We start from the raw sequence: 19,195 nt of genomic DNA, 5'->3' as shown, positions 1-19,195 counted from the left end.
AAAATGACAAATACAATTGGCTTTGAAAGTGACATAATACAATTTATAAGACGTTTAAACAGAAATGGCCAGAATAGCTGAGATGAAGGATGATGGCCTTGTGTTCTCACCTTCCACTGCCTTGACCTTTTCCTCTAGTTCCCGCTTTTTCTCCTCCTTTAACATCTGCTCTTGCTCCTTCTTCTGCACTGCAAGAAGGATCTGTCTTTCTTCTTCCTCTTCCCTGCGCTTCTGTTTTTCTATCTTGGTGAGCATGGGAGTTTCCTGTAAGGGCCAAAAAGTGCATGGCGGTTAGCAGACAGCAAGTGCAAGGTTTCTTCACTTGCTGAAGAAAGAAGTTCCAGACTCCAACATACGCTGTAGACAGAGGGTATACACCTCATATACAGGCTGACTTTATTACTGGTGAAATGTATGCACGAATGTACAAAAAGACACACATATGAAAACATAATGGGAGACACGCACCAGAACCTTAACACTGAGTATTATGAGTCTGAGCTACCAAAAGACTTTCTCAAAAAACCAAAACAAGATGTACATCGTGGTGCATGCCTTTAATTTTAGCACTTGGGAGACAAGAGTTCAAGGGCAGCCAGGGCTACACAATGAGACCATGTCTCAAACCAAAATAGGGTGGAGAGAGATGGTTCACTAGTTAAGAGAATCTGCTGTCCTTGTAGAAGACCCAGGTTCCGGTTTCCAGAACCCACATGGCAGCTTACACATACACACTTGAAACAATGGAGCTGTGGTTTTATGTTCTGGGGCCAATAGTTCATTTTTAAGCCTCTCTTTGAAGTCTACACTGGCCTCAATTTCACAGAGATCTTGTCAGCTGGAATTAAGGTGTATGGTCTCACACCTGGCTAGCTTTTGGGGGGGGAGGGGGTATGAGGGGAGAGGATCTTATCGTATAGCCTGAAACTTTCGATGGAGTCCAGGTCCTCGATCTAATGATTCATCTCAGTTTTGTCCTCCTCCCAACCCCAATGGCCCGTTTATTGGTTGTCCAGGAACTTGCTCTTCAGCCCTTCAGGCTGTCCTTGAACTCAGACATCGACCTGCCCCTGCCTCCTGAGTGCTGGGAAGAGAGGCATGTGCCACCATGTCTTGAGGTATGTGTATGCCAGAGATGCTATCTACTTTTGTTGGGCTAGGGTTTCTCATGTTTTGGAGCTCACCAGCTAGCTAGACTGGCTGTCTAGGGAGCCCCAGAAATCCTCCTATTCCCACTTGCCTAGTGCTGGAATGATGGGGCAAGGATTAAAGAGAAGCCTTCACATTTATGAGGTAAACGCTTTACTGACTGAACAATCTCCCCAGCCTCTGTACCTCAGTTGATGTCTCTGGCCCAGGCTGACCTCAAACTTACTATAAATTTGAAGATGATCTTGAACTTCTTATTCTCCTGTGCCCACCTCCCAAAGGCTACCATGCCTAGTTTTAGGCAGTGGTGGGAATGGAATCCTTCTTATATTCTGGGCAAGCATGTGTAAAGTTCAAGGTCATCCTCAAATACATAGTATGGGTGTGTGGTCATGACAAATTGCAGTAACAGAAGAATAACTTAGGTGTCAACAGAAGAACTAAGCATAACTAATTGGAAATGTGATGATTGTTTTTGTACTTAAGAACTTTCTACAGTCAATTCTCTCAAGTTTATGGAAACTGTAAAAGTGGTCTTTGTCCAGAGGGCAAAGATAAATGCAGATGGCTGGCTGGAGAAGTTAACATTTAACCCTCTGAATTGCTTTTGATTCAAATTTTTTTATTCATTTCCTCTTTTGAGGTTTTTGAAAGAAGTTAAAGATTTACATTTACTTTCTCTTACATGTGTGCTGTAAGTGAATGCATGTGTACAAGGGTGCCCTCAGAAGAAAGTGTTGGATGTTCCAAAGCTGGCATTCCCCACATGGACCTCACAGCAGAGCAGAAAGCACTGTGACTACTGTGCCATCTCTTTAGCTCCCTTGAAAAAAGATTTAGGGGCTGGAGAGATGGCTCAGTGGTTAAGAGCACTGACTGCTCTTCCGAAGGTCCTGAGTTCAAATCCCAGCAACCACATGGTGGCTCACAACCACCCGATCATGAGATCTGACACCCTCTTCTGGTGCATCTGAAGACAGCTACAGTGTATTTACATATAATAATAAATAAATAAATCTTTAAAAAAAAATTTAAAAAAAAAAAAAAAAAGAAAAGAAAAAAGATTTAGATTCACAATTGATTCAGAATTTGGATGTGATTTTGTCTGGGGAGTGAATGGACTTTTCAAAGGCTGTCTTATTACTTTTGTGTGAGACCGAGTCTCACAGTCTAGGCTTTCCCAGAACTCCTGGTCCTTCTGCTACCACTTCCTAAGTTAGGTTAAAAGGCCTGTCAGCCCACTTGGCTTGACGTCAGTTGTTTACTATGTGTGTGATAGCACAACTGAACCATAGTGTGGTTGTGGAACTTGAGAAGTTGATTCTCTCCTTCTACCACATGGGTTCAAGGGACTGAAATCAGGTTACTAGGCTTGGTTGCAAGTGCCTTTACTCAACAGAACATCTTGCCACTTTGTCATTTTTATAACTTATATTCTCTTAACTTTACTTCAAGGCCAACTGGGCCATACAAGATCTGACCTTATAAAGCCAATAACATGTACTTTCTCTTCCCAAGAGTCCACAAGGTAGACATCTAGTTCATACAACACTGTTTTAAGAGCCTCAGCAGAAGAAACAAAGTTCTCTAGAATTTCAAAGCAACAATTTGCCTACTGATGGCAAGAGCAAGTCTTTCAATATTTCTGGTCGCTGCCTCCTACTGTCACTGTCCGTGGGTGTGCTTGTTAGTTTTTTGTTAACTTGATATGTTAGTCATTTGGGAAGTGGGATGCTTACTTACGGGGTAGCCTCTATTACACTGCCTGTGGGCAAGTCTACAGGGCGTTTTATTGATTAATAATTGATGTAGGAGGGACAGCTCACTGTGCATAGTACCAACCCTGGGCTGGTGGTCCTGCATTGTATATAAACAAGCTGAGTGAGCCACAAGGAACAAGTCAGTAAGGACTACTCTTCATGGCCTCTACTTCAGCTCCCACCTAGACTATCTGCCCTGACTTCCTTTATGATGGATTAGAGGCTGTAAGATATAATGTCCTTGCTTTTTCAATGGTGTTTATACCCCAACCATAGAAAGCAAACTTCCAACAGTCTTTCCTGTATTCTACCAGTAACTTCCTGGGCTTCAACTTCCTAGTAACACCCCACCACTGATAATAGGATTGACCATTATGTCTTCAAGGCAATGCTATGTGTAAGACATAAGTGACTAGCAAGGGAAGAATGGAAATTGGAGCCTGATTCAAAGGAATTATTTCATTCTAAAAAATGAACAACTACAATCCCCAACATCATATAAACTAAGCCTGTTGGTACAAGGCCTGTAATTACGGCAAGTAGAGGCAAGACCTTAAGGTCATCCTCAAATACAGTGTGGGACTAGTCTGATACATACAAGATACTGTCAATGAGTAAAGGTGCTTGCGACTAAGCCTGACGATCTGAGTTCAACCCAGGGAGTCCACGTGGTAGGAGAAAATGGACTCCTTCAAGTTGTCCTCTGATCTCCCAATGATGCTGTGACACACAAATATCCCACCACTAGAACTCAATAAATAAATGTTTAAAAGGAGCATTTTATTTTTAAAAAGGAAATATTAAGTCACAAAAGATTGGATCTAGCAGACAAATACAACTCCTAATTCTCCTTTTTCTACTTCCTAAATGATAGGATTACACTCATTATGTCTGGTACAGTGAGCTGTCTTAAAAATATATTAATGTAAGTACCAGGTATTGTGGTACATACCTTTAATCCCAGCACTTGGGAAACAAAGGCAGAAAGATCTATGTAATTTTAAGGCCGGCCTGGCCTAGATATTGAGTTCTAGGCTAGCCAAACTAGACTGAGACTTTGTGTGAACAAAGGGGGAGGATACATTAATATATATGTTAAGTATACTGGATATTAACAACTGAGTATTACGGATTGAAATCATCTTTAAATCCAAACTTGAAAACTCTCCAAATCTTTTTGCCAATTGATTGGCCACACCTACATTCGCCTGTGATTCTGTCTTATGGTTATGACCCCTCCCTCTAGATTTTTTGAGTTTCCCCATGTAGTCCTGGCTGGCCTGGGACTCACTATGTAGACCATGAAGCCTCCCACTTTCAGTGAACATCCTGCTTCCACCCTTGATGCTAGGGTTACAGACCAAGTTCCGCATGGCAGAATTCTACCTCCATTTTTCATTAACTCTGTTCTCAGATCACTTCATTTGTAATCATTTCCACTTAGCACTGCCATGATGGACATATCGTGGGCCTGTTTTTTCACATGAATCTCTACAACTACGTCACAGACATGACACCTGAACAACATACTAGGAGAGAAAATCCTGGCTGTAGACCAATACTCCTGTCTGAAAATTCCTGTGCTCATTGTCAGAGTGCATTGTCAGACGAAGCATATGCTAACCAAACAACATACCAAACGATTTACTTTTTTCCTCCCTGTCAGGATTCATTTCCTTTGTGATTTATTTATTCATTATTTTTCTTTTCAATGAGGCTTTTGCCTGCCTGCATGTATGTATATACATCTCAGGCTTATGAATGCCCGAAGAGGGTATCAGATGCCCCAGATGCCCACTGGAGCTGACACGTGGGTGTGCTGGGAACCAAAGTCAGGTCCTTTAAAACCCATGTCCTCTGGAAGAGCAGTCAGTGCTCTTAACTGCTGAGCAATCTAACTCTCAGGACTTTCTTCTTGAAGACAGAAGTAGTGTCTTAACTATTAATTTGTAATATCTTATTAAAGAATCCATGGCTGGCAAGATATTTAACAGAAAGTTAAACCTATGGACTGAGACGAAAGACCAAGGAGAAGAAAAATGACTCATATGGTAGGTTATCCCTCCCACCTAAATGTATGTCCTGGCAAGCACCTAATCCATTTACTAAAAATAAATGAATGAATAAATCAAAGTTAAAAGACAAAATACTAGCCAGGCGGTGGTGGCACATGTCTTTAATCCCAGCACTTGGGAGGCAGAGGCAGGTGGAATTCTGAGTTCAAGACCAGTCTGGTCTACAGAGTGAGTTCCAGGACAGCCAGAGCTACACAGAGAAACCCTGCCTCGAAAAAAACCAAAAAGAGTTAAAAAAAAAAAAAAAAGACAAAAAACTGGTACAAACAAAACAACAAAACAACAACTACTGTGTATATGTGTGAATATCATCCTGTCTCTCCTATAGAAAAATTCATTTAAGACAGGGTCTCACTTTGGCTGGTCTAGAACTCTTATTTACCCTAACACATGGGTCTAGATTCACTCTTGCCACCAGGAGCACACTTGAAACCATACCATCATAAACTGTTTCCTAGGCACCCAGTAGGGTCTACTAAACTAACAAAGATTAATAATCAGCAGCCCTAATCCCCAGTTTATCAATGTCTCTGCACTGATATTTTCGTCAGAAGTCACAATTAAAAGACTATTTGAGGCAATTAACATTGGACTACTGGGTGGTTGATGCCTGCACACATAAAAGACATCAGAAGAAAAGCTTTTCTTTTATGACAAAATCATAAGCCAGTTCAGTTTCTCTAGGATAGCGGGTATTAATTAGAACACAAACTCCAAAATGTCTGTATCAGGTAGGCTCCTTTACTTCAAACTAAACAACAGAATTGAAAAACAAGCCTCTAAAATGGAATAGAAATGTTTTTGTTTTGCAATCATGCAGAAGGTCTACTGGTATTCAGATCGCCAGGCAATGTAAGGTGTGAACTTGGGCATGGAGGACTAAGGCAGTAAGCAGAAAGAGTTTTCAAGGTGACAAACTGAACCAGTCAGAGGAGCTGGAAACCACTCAGAACCAAGCAGGGTACCAGCAACAAAGGCCACTCCCAAGCAAAGAATATCAGGAGGAGGTGGCAAGCCAGGTGGCAGAACTGTCAGCTGTTAAAACCTTACAGATGAAGGTTTTTAATGGAGGCACCTGTGTGCTGCCTGCACCTCCTAACTCGAAGGTGTTTGTGAGTCTGAACAAGCCTAGCCTACATAAGCAATAAGTTGTTTTTAAAAACCAAAACAAAGTTGTAAAAACTCAAGAATGCCTCTCCATTATTTAAGTGAGGGGGGAGAGAAGGTTGAGAAAATTTCACTCTAGGTTGACCTTAAATTTATAATCTTCCTGAACTCCCTTTCTGCAGCAGTGGGACTATAGGAATATTCTACTATATTGGCATTTTCCTTCAGTACCACAGAAATATAATCTCAGGGCAAAACAGAATTAGCTACATTCACAAGGGAGCACATGGCATGGTGACAAAGCCAAAAAACTATAACCTGATGTAAAGCTCTGTGTGACCACTCACCAGACTACAAACGCAATGGCGCCTAGTGTCAGAAGGAGATGAACAGCTGGAAAGGAAAAGAATATGATAGCTAGCCAGGCTTTTCGAAGACAAAGCAGGCTAAGGGTCTGGACAGATGCAGCAGCCTCTGACCCCCTGCCTGAGCAGGGAGACAGGTAACCCTCCATTTCACCCTCCACTTCCCCTGTCATACATGCATGGTCAACAGCCAGCTCAGTGAATAAAAATACACTTGCTATTTCCCAAAGAAGGACACCAGTTCAAAGCACAAGCACCACAGTCAAAACCTCACACAAACCTGGCTCTCTGAAAGAACCTTTAGGAGTATTTATCTAGTTGTTGCCCCAATGTTTGTGCCACCTAATACTGCACCCCAGATTCCGAGCTGATGGAGTCTCTCCTGTGATAGAACACAAACGCCCTCCTGGCTGTCCTGTCATCAGTGATCAACTAGATTCCTGGGCAAGAGCTGCCCTCTTAATCAGCTGATCTTGCCTGAGCCAGCTGCACATAACAACCTCATTTTTCTTTCCTGTTGAAGACAGAGCCAGGTCAACATTTTCCCACCACATATCACAAAATGGCTCATCATGCCATCCATATATACACACAGTTCTTTGACCATACCATTCCACTTTCTGCCTTAGAGCTTTTGTTTACATGGTCCTGTTGTAAGGAAGAACTCAGGCTGTAATTCCACACCCACTGCCCACCATCCACCATCAGAATTCCAGCCACCCTACATACTAAGGCCAAATATCTCCGTCTGCCTAAAACCACCTTTCTTTGCCTGGCTTCAATTTTCCCTTCTTGGTACTCACAAACATCTTGTATCTACTCTAGAACGTATTACTCACCTCTACTTTAGATTAAATGTGTCTGTCACTCAAGAACACTGTGAATGCGCCCCAATCTCCCATTTTCTAACTTCTTTCTCCAAAATGAGTATACATATAATAATCAACAAATATTTGAGATTTAGAGTTTTTTTAAACAGGGCAAGGAATAATAAATAGGAATAAAAGCATGTGAAATGAAATGGAACTATCCTTTTCAAATACACCTTTTTACTCTCAAACACACTCACCTCTAGCTTGATGGATTTGACGGACAGGTGGTCAGACATAAACCTATGTTGCAACTCTGGCTTTGTGCGCTGTGGACGTTTTCCCTAAGTTAGAAGTGAGGAAAAGAAAGGAAAAGAGAGATTAGGGTGTTCTCAGTTACCGCTGCTGCAACTACAACCCAGCAGAATGGCCACTGAGGCACACCAGTAACTAATTTATCAAGTAGAGGGCTAAAGCTGCCTATATTTTAAGATAAGGGAAAACAACTATTCAGGAGGGTAAGGTACTGAGCTAGTACATTTACTTAACAAGTAACAACTCAAAAGCCACTGACAACCAAGCATTTCCTATATAATCTTCATCACAAGCAAAAGACGTCCCAATTTTAGGAAATCTATTTGACTGGATGTGGAAGGCTAAGGGAAGAGGGTTCTGAGTCTCAATCCAGCCTTGATACACTGTGGGGCATTTTCTCAAAACGTCCCCACACAAGATAAAGAAACCAAACACATTCACCCCAACAATCCTCCCTCACCTCGCCAAGAAAAGCCTGTCTTCAAATGACAAAGCAAACCTTGTATTCTATCACATTCACCTGAGGAAATGGTTCTGAAAGAGGCATCAGGAGTACCTGAAGTCAGATGATCCACTAAAAGGCAGGCATTAGACGCCTGGCTCAGAGGGTATAAACACCTGCTATCAAGTCTTAACTATCTGAGTTTGATCCTTGAAACCCACATGTTACACTGTGACACACACACACACACACACACACACACACACACACACACACACACACACGCACGCAGAAAGAGGAGGATGGGGAGATGGGGCAGAGGGGGGGGAGGGGGAGGGGAGGGGGAGGGAGAGGGAGAGGGAGAGAGAGAGAAAATGTAATAGAAATTACTCTGGGCCCACACACACTCATTTCTTTAAGAATACGTAAAGTAAAAAAGAACAATCGAAAACAACAACAAACCTGTCAACAAGGACTGGCTCAGACAGCTTAGAGCATTATAAATACAGCGTTCCTGTCTCTAAGATAGAATAAGCTGTTTCCAGTGCAAACAATCCCAAGTACCAAAGATGTGCTCTTCTACCCTTTGCTTTTTGAAAGCTCCCTAGGGAGTCTCCTCCTCAGCAAGCTTGTGTTTAAGACACACAGCCAACACATCACTGTTTATAAAGGAAATATTGCCAGTTTACCATGCACATAAGAAGCCAACACCAATTTCACTCCAACTTTGTTATATTAGATGAAAGAAAGATGCAATTCTTGATATAAGGGTGATCAATTCATGCGTAAATTCCTATCAGTTCATTGCCCCCATGCAAAGAAATCTGGCTGCCTCTGCACCTTTTTTTTTCCCTCACTGCAACAGGAATTCCAGTCGCAGTGACTCCAACTGCCATGGGCACTGAACACAGGGTACATAGACTTACATGAAGGCAAAAACATCCATACGCATGAAAATAATAAAGACTTTTAAAAAATCACAAAAGTTGTGAACAGCAGCCTGAGATGTATATAGCCTATTAATATTATATCACATAATGGGGCTGGGGGCTCACCTGACATTCTACTCTTTTTGAGTAATTACATTGTGCTGCAGAGCATGCACGATCTTGGGGGTGTGTGTATGTGTTTGCATTTGTACGGTATGTAGATGTATGTAGTATGAAGAAGATCTGGTAATGTAGGTCTTGCAAGAGCGGATAAGCTTTTTTGATGCTGTTTATGATCAGGGCCTTCCATTTGGCTAGGCAACACAACACTGGGGTACCTTCTCAAATTCATTAATTCTCATTCCCCTCCCTGTTTGAATACCAAGACCAGAGCAGACAAGAACTACACGGAACTGAAGAAAGCCGGGAGTAGGAGAGGCCCTGCTCCTCAGGGGAGAGCATAACAACAGCAGCATCTCATTCATCTAGAAATGTTAATGAAGAAATAAAGAGATCATGAACTTGAAGAAGAGCAGAAGATATATATAGTCGAATTTGGAGAGAGAAAAGGGAAAGGAGGAATGTTATAATAATTATAATCTCAAAGAGACTGGCCAACCCCCAAAAATTTAAAGAAATATTTACTGTTTTACTTTACTGGCTTCATGATACTTAAAATATTACAGTATGATGAATATAATTCAAGTGCTATATGGCAAGTACAGCAAAAACTACTATGTAGAATACTATCTTTATAACTCAGAAGAACTGTTAAATAAATGTCCTTTGAGAGGCTTCTAATATACTGATTAAAGTTTTAAAACAGAAGCTGCCTACTGTTTCTATTCACAAGTTCTCATTCTGTAGCCCAGGTTTGGGTTGGCTTCAAACTCAACAGTGGTTTTACCTTGGTATCCCAATGCTGAAGTTACAGATAGAAGCCAGTACACTAGGTTTGGAAAAATTATTTTTATGCTGGGAACTGGCTCAGACTGTAATGATTTTCAATGCCCTTGGGTGTAAATTTAGGCTTTCCTTCTAAGAATAGATAGTTCTTAATACATAAGAATTTGAAAATACATTATTTACTAACAGTTCAAAGATTTTCCCCCACGGATACACTAAGTAGAGCTCTAATACTACTGATAAAATTCCTGGTATGATAAATGGATTTATTTTCAGTGATTTTTGAAATTTTGAACATAGTCACCTGGATAGGTTGTAAACAATTTGGTGGGAGGGGATGTGTTGTCTAGAAAGGATGGCAGAAGGTTCTGATGACTAATCCAGCACCTGCAGGAAAGCTTACTTAACATACATTTAAATCACACTTAGAGTTTTGCACACAAACATTCTACATACACTTTTGCAGTTTACATTTTTTTTTTGCTAGACGCTTTGGATGCAACTCAATGAGGAGAACACTTGCCTAACATACTTAAGGCCCTAGAACTAATCTCTAGTTTTGCCAAAACAAGTTTTGTAGCTGTTATATTACATTGAACAAGGGCTTTGAAAATAGCATTATTAACATTATAGTCTAGGTTTAGCCTTGACTTGATGGATTATAAAGTATTTTTCATTAGGTGTGGAGGTAGCTTTCACATGCTAGTACCAACAAGCAGACATGGGAATCAATGAAGTCTAAGCACCGAGAAAGGAAAAGTGAACATAGCCCCACAGTCCCATGAAACTCTTGGCAACTGATAGCTGGTGAAGGGCTGAGCGGGGGTGGGGTGGGGGGTGGGGAGTTGTTCTGCACCTGTTTTCTCCAATGCATGTCACTGGATTTATTAATCCCTACTTGAAGAGCCATAGGCAACTAACGGCTGATGGACAAAGATCATAATCAACTGATCATACATATTGATAAACTGATAAACTGCTATTGCTCAATTAAATAAATCTCTGTCCAATGAGGGAACTTTAATGCAGTGGGCCATAAAAAAACAAAAAACACAAGATAGAAACAAGAAAGGGTGACCTAGAAAAGAGGTATTATCAATGTATAAATAATAAAATTACTAAGGAATATATCATCGAATGTCAATACTCAAGTGTCACCAGATGAAGTTTTTTGTTTTAAGTGGGGTGTAACAACAAAATGTGTGTGTGTGTGTGTGTGTGTGTGTGTGTATGAGAGAGAGAGAGAACAGAGTGCTCATTAGCATAACTACCCACAGAGCTCAGTACGCTCTGGATAGCCTAGAGCTGGAGCTACACATAGTTGTGAGGCCCCTAACTTGGGTGCTGGGAACCGAACTGAATTTGGGTTCTCTGCAAAAGCAGCATGCACTTCTAATCCCCAAGCCACAATTTTGAACAACATCCAAAACAGTAAAAGGGGGGCAAAAGGTTATTTGAAAATGTTATAGAGAACATATGTAGACTGAAATATAATTCATATATTTTACACTCAAGTCAGAGAAACAACAGCTCCTGTGGAGCCAGGTAAGGAACTGGAACAGATCTATAAGAACAAATGTTCAAAGGCTGACATTATGAGGGAAAAAGGTTAAGTCCTGAAATGATCATTTTTCTTTGGGGTGTGGGGAAGAGCAAACTCTGGCAAAGTTTCCTAGTGATAGTTATGTGCAAAAAAGAGAGCTGGTTCCAGTTTGCAAAAAGCCATTGTAAAGACTGCAGGTGTTGGACATGGACTTGTAGAGGTAAGGGAAACATAATAAATGGCACCCATGATAAGGAAAGCTGGTACACGAGCTCCTACATTAATATCCAGTCCTATCAGGAAGAGTGAGACCTGAGCAGCAGCAGGATCTACCTTCTGGGCAATCATGTTGCAGATCTCAGGCAGGAAGTCCTCGCTGAGGAGCTTGTAGAGTTGCCGTTCTCGGAGTGAGGTCCTCTCTCGGAAGCTCTCTGTTACCTGTCTCCATTCTTCTTCTGTTTGACACAGGAGCCACCAAGTACCTTGGCCTGGCCCTCGGGATCCTATAGGAAAATGACTGGATTCACTAAAAGAGCCTACACTAGGGTTTTGTTCCTATTACCCTGGGTCATGACAAAAGAACTGTAAAAAAAAAAAAAAAAGGAGCTACTAATCTTCAAGTCTGATAGTACATTCTTTTCTTTTTGAGAATAGGATCTCAATATATTGCCCATGTAAATGTTGAACTCCAGAGACTAAGTCATCTTCCTGCCTCAACCCCAAAAGCATTGGGATTACAAGCATTTTACCCAGTAACTGACTTGGGGAAGTCTGATTATAGACTAGGCTGGCCTTAAACTCATCTACCTGCCTCCCAAGTGCTGTGATTTTTATACTTTTGTTCTCCTATTGCTATCATTGTAACTATCAGGATTTAAAGAAAAATTTAACATTGTAAAAATGGTTAAAGATACACTATTTTTCTAGAAAAGTGGTTTTGGAACTGAGACTGTAGAAATGTGTACCTTATCACTTTTATGATACTACAAATTGGCTATTTCCTTCCAAATTTAAAGCATTTGGATTAGAGAATTAGGATCTAATCAAGGTCAGGTGTGGCATCTTCCTTTAATCCCCAAACTTGGAAGGCAAAGACAGGTGTCAGACTGGTCTATAGTCAGTTCCAAGAAAGCCAGGACTACACATAAAGAAACCTTGACTCAAAAAACTAAAAATGGTAACAATAAAAAGTTATAATAAAGTTATAGCCAGGCGGTGGTGGCGCATGCCTTTAATCTCAGCACTTGGGAGGCAGAGGCAGGTGGATTTCTGAGTTCAAGGTCAGCCTGGTCTATAGAGTAGAGTTCCAGGACAGCCAGGGCTACACAGAAAAACCCTGTCTCCAAACACCCCACCCCCACCCCTAAAAAAGTTATAAATAAAATCTAATAATGCATTTATGTATGCATGCGTACAAGTGTCAATGAGATGGGTGGCGAAAGAAAGGATGAAACAGGAAGCAAAAGCTGGAGACAGCTGGAGACATCCTAATGTACTGTATGATTAATATATGTATGAATCATGTTGAGTGACAGCAACAAAAACCAGTTACCATTTCTTGTCTGTAGGTCAGATGTCAAGGAGTTTTCTTCCTGCTTTTCACTGAAAAACAAGAAAAAGAGAAAATAATTAAATAAGACACTCACATGCCAGAATTGCTTGGTCATTCTTGTAGGTATGGGCCCAGTAAACATAATGGTGGCTGGCGGTGGAGTCTGTCAGAATTCAAAGTTAGGAAGAATAATCCTAGAGAAATAAAAACTACAACAGAGGGTGGGCTTGCTTCAGAAGGTGGGAGCCCTGAGAGCCAAGCATCTAGGTTATGGTAGCAGCCAAGTGCCAGCACAATGAAGAGGGAAACGATCCAGTTACAACCCTGGCGCTCTTCTCTTGACTCCAGGCTATCTTAGAAAGGAAGCTTATGTTACCCTCATCTAAGGAAGATGCTAAGAACATGGGCTATGAAATTGAACTGCCTGTGCTCAAGAATTGCCAGTAGAGGGTAGTATAAGCCCATGTGTCAATACACTGGTACATCCTCAACATTAGGGCAGGTTCTGACTATAGAAGAATGTGTGGACCTCTCAGGAAATCCTTTTAAAAAATGCTCAATATATAGATCACAAGTGACTACAAGACAAAATACCACTAAGAAGGAATAGGCAGTTGTAATCTTCTTAAATTTAACAGATCTTAGGTACTACCCATGTGATTTCCAAGAATCCTTCACATTACCACCTTCTAGCCTGGAACTTAGGATCTGTCTCTGCCTAGGAATATTTCTTTGTAGTTAAGAGGGGGAAAAGAAAAAGAAATCATTAAAATCTCTCCTGTAAGGATAGCTAGATTAAGCAGAACTTCTAAACTTGTGAGAATAGGCTGTTCATTCTGTTACTAGAAATGCTAAGGGTCCTAGTTTGAACCCCAGTGCTTGCATTTAAAAGAAAAAAAAGCAAGCTGTGTGCTGCCTAGTTTTTATGTCAACTTAACACAAACTATTATCTAAAAGAATGGAACCTCAATTGAGAAAATGCCTTCATTAACGTCCAGCTGCAGGACAATTTCTTAATTAGTAATTGATCAGGAACTGCCCAGCCCATGGTGGTTCGTGGGCTGGTGGTCCTAGGTTCTATGAGAAAGCAGGCTGAGTGTCAGAGATCTAAGGGGTCCAGGTGAACTCAGTCTGCTGGTCTTCCTATGGGGTTGCCCTCCTCAACTTCTTTGAGCCTTTCCTTAATTCAACCACAGGGGTTCCCAACATTGGTTCCAGTCCATTGGTTGAATGAAGTATTTGTGTCTGTCTCAGTCAGATGCTGGTTGGGCCTCTTGGAGAACAGCCATGGTAGGCTCCTGTCTGTAAGAACACCATGGCATCAGGCCTTAGAGCCTCCCCTTGAGGTGGATCCCAACTTGAGCCTGTCAGTGGATCTCCTTTTCCTCAGTCTCTCTCCATTTTTGTCCCTGCAGTTCTTTCAGACAAGAACAATTAGGTGGTCCAAGGCCCCTAATACATACACAGCGGAGGACTGCCTGGTCTTGCTTCAGTGAGAGAAGATGCACCTGACCCTAATCCTTGAGGCCCCAAGGAGTGGGGGTGCCTGGCGGGGGAGGGGGGTTGGAGACCGGGTGGAAGAGGAATGGGATGATGAACTGTGGGAGGGTGCACCAGGAGGAAAATAATGACAAAACTGTAAAAAAGTAAAAGCAATTAAAAAAGAGAAAGAGCAAGGAGAGAGGTTTGCAAGGGTTTGGAGGAAGGAAAGGGAAGTGGAAAATTACAACCTCAATAAAAACATTATTATTAAAAAGAGAAAGAAAAAGAAAAACAAGTAAGGCTGGGGAGCTGGAGAGAGTGGTTCAGTGATTGACAGCATTGGCTGCTCTTCCAGAGAACCTGGGTTCTCTGCAGTATAGTATAGTATAGTATAGCTCACAATTGTCTGTAACTCAAGGTCCAGTGGATGCAACTCCATCACACATACATAAAAGACAAACATTAAATGTACATAAGTAGATAAACTATTTTTTTTTGAAAAAAGAAAAAAGAAAAAAAAAAACAAAAAACAAACAGGTTGGGCATGCCACGTGAAGCAAGCCAGTAAGCAACATGCCTCTATTGCACCTGCATCAGCTCCTGCCTCCAGGTTCCTGCACTGTTTGAGTTTCTGTCCTAACTTCTTTCAATGATGAACTGTGATGTGAAAGTGTAGGCCAAATAAACCCTTTTCTCCCCAACTTGCTGTGTTAAGACAGCCAGCTAGCCAGGTACTGTGCTAAGACAGCCAGCTAACCAGGTACTGTGTTAAGACAGCCAGCTAGCCAGGTATTGTGTTAAGACAGCCAGCTAGCCAGGTATTGTGTTAAGACAGCCAGCTAGCCAGGTACTGTGCTAAGACAGCCAGCTAGCCAGGTACTGTGCTAAGACAGCCAGCTAGCCAGGTACTGTGTTAAGACAGCCAGCTAGCCAGGTATTGTGGTGCACATGGAATCACAGTGCTAGGGAAGAAGACCATAATCAAGGGAGACACCAACATCAAATTCTGGCCTCCATATGTCCATACATCTACATACTCACACACAAAAGGTAGACTTCCCTAAAAAGTAATGACATAAAATTTCCCAAGTATTAAAAAAATGTATTATCTTTTCCTAAAATTAAAGATTCAGAAAATATTTTATATTTTATCTTTTTTTTCAATGTAGGAATGTACATATTCAAGCACCTTAATTACCACAGTGGAAGAATTACGCCAGATGGTGGTGGCACCCGCCTTTAATCCCAGAACTCAGGAGACAAGGCAGATGGATCTGAGTTCAAGGCCAGCCTGGACTATAGACAAGTACCAGGACAACCAGGGGAATACAGAGAGACACTGTCTTTTAAAACAAAAAAATAAATAGAAAACAAAACAAAAACAAAACAAAACATCTAAACCTGAGACCAGATCCTTGTATATTCTCCCCGTGCACTATATCCATAGCTCACAAGTAACCCCAGAAGAAATTTGCTCCATTTTCTAGTGGTGTAACAAATTTTGAAATATACACTAAAAGGAACATTTATCAAGTGCTATGGGTCAAGCACAGCCTCCATCATTTTGTTCTGCCATGTACTGTCCAGCAGCTCAGTCCTCACCAGATGAACCACCATCATCCAAGTGAAGTAAGAGGTTCAGGCAGATAACTTGATGACAGAGGTCACACAAACAGGGCTGCTCACTGACTTCATGTGGACTCTTACTCAGGCCTCTAAGCTATGACCTATGTCCTCTCTGTGCACAAGTAAAAATAATAAAGATGAGGAGAAACTAAGGTCCCTTCTAGTCAGAGAGTCTATGAAAATGGACCAGGTAAGATTTCTTACCTGGATAGAATCTCCTCCTGTAGTTTTTTCCGTTTTGGAGGCCTTCCTCTTCTTTTGCCTGTTTTTCCAGGAACATTTGAGACATTTTTTTGCCTTTCACTTTCCCTAAGAAACAGTATCATTAAATAGAAATGTTCTGGCATGGTAAAAACAACTAATATGATTTGTTATTAATAATTAGTTTTCTGCCACAAAGATACAAAAATGGATTGTGCAAAATAGAACAGGGAATAGAGTAATTTCTCTTCCACAAGGATTATTATTAAAATGTGAAATAAGAGAAAAATGACATTTACAGTATTAAAAACAACCTAACATCTTCCTAACACCAGTACAGAAGTTTCAATAAAACCAGACCATCACTCTAGATGCCACAGGAATGAGGCCACTGCTTATTTAAGAAGCACTTAGAAGGCCTTACTTTGTATCATGTTAAGATTCTGCCATAGGATTATGGATCCTCAAGGCAGATTAATAATCCTAATAGGAAAAGGTACTCAACGACTGCTGTATTAAACAGCCTGTGGAACTGTACAGGTTCTTATTTGGAATTTCTCTGAGTTCCAATCATAGTATTTTTCACCAGTCTTGTGGCAGAGGCTAGAGAGTAATTCCTTTGCATTTTACTATGAAACTCTTTGCCATTCTGTTGCAGGCATGCCAATAGAATGAATTATTGCATTGGAAAAAAGCAAAAGACAGTACCTGCTCAAGGAGAGTTCTCCATTGGACCTTCCTTGCACTGGGTCTTCTTTGTACATTCGTGTCCCATAGAAGTACCAGTAGAGTGCACCTGAATTATCTTCACCCAGAGGTTCAACTCGGAGACTGTCTGCATCGAGACCCTACGCAAAAAAAGAAAGCCGATAACAAAAAACAGGAGAAAAATAAACAGTCAACTCAAAATTTATACTCAGATATACCTCATATTTTAAAATGGCAATGTGCTTTATGTAATTTTCTATCAGGCAGATGAAATACAAAATGGGAAGGTTTCTTTGATAAACAAGATGAAGAAATTATAGATGCCCCCCTCATATCCAACCATGGCTTCCACAGCTGGCTCACACTAAAAGAGGAATCAAAAATAATTCTGACTATTTGGTTTCAAATTGCTACCTTATGTGTAATGAAGGACAATAACATTGAGTACAATCAGGACTCTCAATACAGTTCTTTCACTCTAAGACAGAACAGCCATATACTTTCAACAATCCTGCTGCCTCAGCCTCCCAAGTGCTGGTATTACAGAGGCTCAACAGGCATGAGCCCCTATTATGCAAATTACCACCAGATCAACCAGATGTTCTGAAGACTTTGCTTCATGTAGTTTTGCACTATACCTTTGCCATAACCCACAGCAACTTTTAAAGAAATATTTAGTTCATATGTATGTGTGTGTGTGTGTGTGTGTGTGTGTGTGTGTGTGTGTGTGTGTGTGCGCGCGCGCGTTATATGTATGTTCAGGTGCCCATGGAGGGCAATGGATCCCATGAAGCTGTACTTACAAGCAATTCTGAACTACCCAATGCAGGTGCCAGAGAACTGAACCTGGGTCTTCTGGAAGACCACTAAGGACTCTGAACCACTGAGCCATCTTTCCAACCAATACAGTACATTATTTATTCCAGCTGAGATACAATAAAACACATCTGTGCTAAATTATATGACTTTTATGTGTCTGTACAGAGCTCAAATGAGAACTGTTACATTTAATGATGGATTAGAAATTACCTCCCACTGAGTAGTGGCACACACCTTTATTCCCAGTGCTTGGGAGGCAGAGGATGATGAAGAGCTTAGCGCCATCTATATAGAAAAACCCTATCTCAAAACAACAACAAAACTGACTTCACAAAAAAATTATTAAAAAAAAAACTGACTTCACTATTTGTGAAAGTATTATTTTAACTCCTTTCCCATTACATATATAAAATAGGTAATAATTAATATATATATTTCTAAAATAGGTAACATTGATAGAATAAGAAGGACAGAACAAATGTCCACATCTTTCTTCAATGCTTTGTTTTTAAACTGGAATATGTATAAAAAATACATAGTTTCAAGTCTCTAGAGTTTGACTGTTAATTGTAGAAAAAAATTCACTGTTGTTTTGTGTGAAGACCTACAAGTAGAAGGACCTACAAGTTGGTTCTCGTATTTGAGCCAGGGCTCAGGAAATGAAAAGGAACAAATTTTAAAGCCATATCCCAGCATGGCTGGCATTCCTTTGGTCACTCAGGTGTGGCTGTGTATATAGGTCATTATTGATTACGAGCATGAAGACTATTGAGAACAAGCTAATAAGCTCTTGCTTCTCAATACTTTGTTTTCACACTCAAAACGCTAGGTTTTTTTTAACTCTCTAGCTCAGTACCTTGAGAAGATCAAAGACATCATCTGCATCGAGCCGGTAATCACAGAGGCGATGCAGGATCTCCACTCGAGTGCGCAGAGGAAGGTCTTGGAAACTGGCTTCTCTCAGAGGATTGGGTTTCCCCTCTTCAAGCTCCCAACGGTAGTTAATGATATCTTCCAGGTAGCTGTGGAATGTCTGAGGCCTAAATCAAATGGCCCAAAATACATAAATACATTAATATAAAACAAAAGATACGGAGAGGAAACTGACAGTTTATAAAAGAACTTGAAACCCTTTCGTTCAAGTATCACTTTATAAAATCCCAAAGATGAGCTTTATAAAAAATTTTCACATAACTAGTTATATTAAAGTGGGAAATCCCAGTCAACGGTATAAAATGCAAAATACAGTCTCACCCTTTGTCCATACTATTAAAGAGGCTTACAGAGTTCCTAAAAATATGTATGAGCCTTAAAATTGGGGAATGACTTAAAAACAGTACACATATATACAAAACACCCTCACAAAAAAAGTCTGCCTATTCTGAGTTCGAGGCCAGCCTGGTCTAC

General features: G+C 40.8%; 1 protein-coding gene across 3 annotated transcripts in view; it reads right to left on the bottom strand.

Annotated features, from left to right (window-relative positions):
- The window catches only part of LOC116099513 (cat eye syndrome critical region protein 2 homolog), a 107,198-nt gene that overhangs the window by 22,089 nt on the left and 65,914 nt on the right, over positions 1-19,195 (bottom strand). For 2 of the 3 annotated variants that reach the window (XM_031383227.1, XM_031383228.1), the window contains exons 3-9: positions 18,645-18,828; positions 16,970-17,109; positions 16,265-16,369; positions 12,953-13,002; positions 11,734-11,903; positions 7,526-7,609; positions 111-264 (exon numbers count right to left, since the gene is read on the bottom strand). In XM_031383227.1, the coding sequence (XP_031239087.1) occupies positions 111-264; positions 7,526-7,609; positions 11,734-11,903; positions 12,953-13,002; positions 16,265-16,369; positions 16,970-17,109; positions 18,645-18,828 (887 nt within the window). The remainder of the gene's footprint in view (positions 1-110; positions 265-7,525; positions 7,610-11,733; positions 11,904-12,952; positions 13,003-16,264; positions 16,370-16,969; positions 17,110-18,644; positions 18,829-19,195) is intronic. The other variant, XM_031383229.1, reaches the window with a different exon arrangement.

The sequence above is a fragment of the Mastomys coucha genome, unplaced genomic scaffold, assembly GCF_008632895.1.
Source record: "Mastomys coucha isolate ucsf_1 unplaced genomic scaffold, UCSF_Mcou_1 pScaffold20, whole genome shotgun sequence".
Taxonomy (NCBI): domain Eukaryota; kingdom Metazoa; phylum Chordata; class Mammalia; order Rodentia; family Muridae; genus Mastomys; species Mastomys coucha.
The sequence above is the reverse complement of the archived record's forward strand: the minus strand, read 5'-3'. Positions and strand labels throughout refer to the sequence as shown.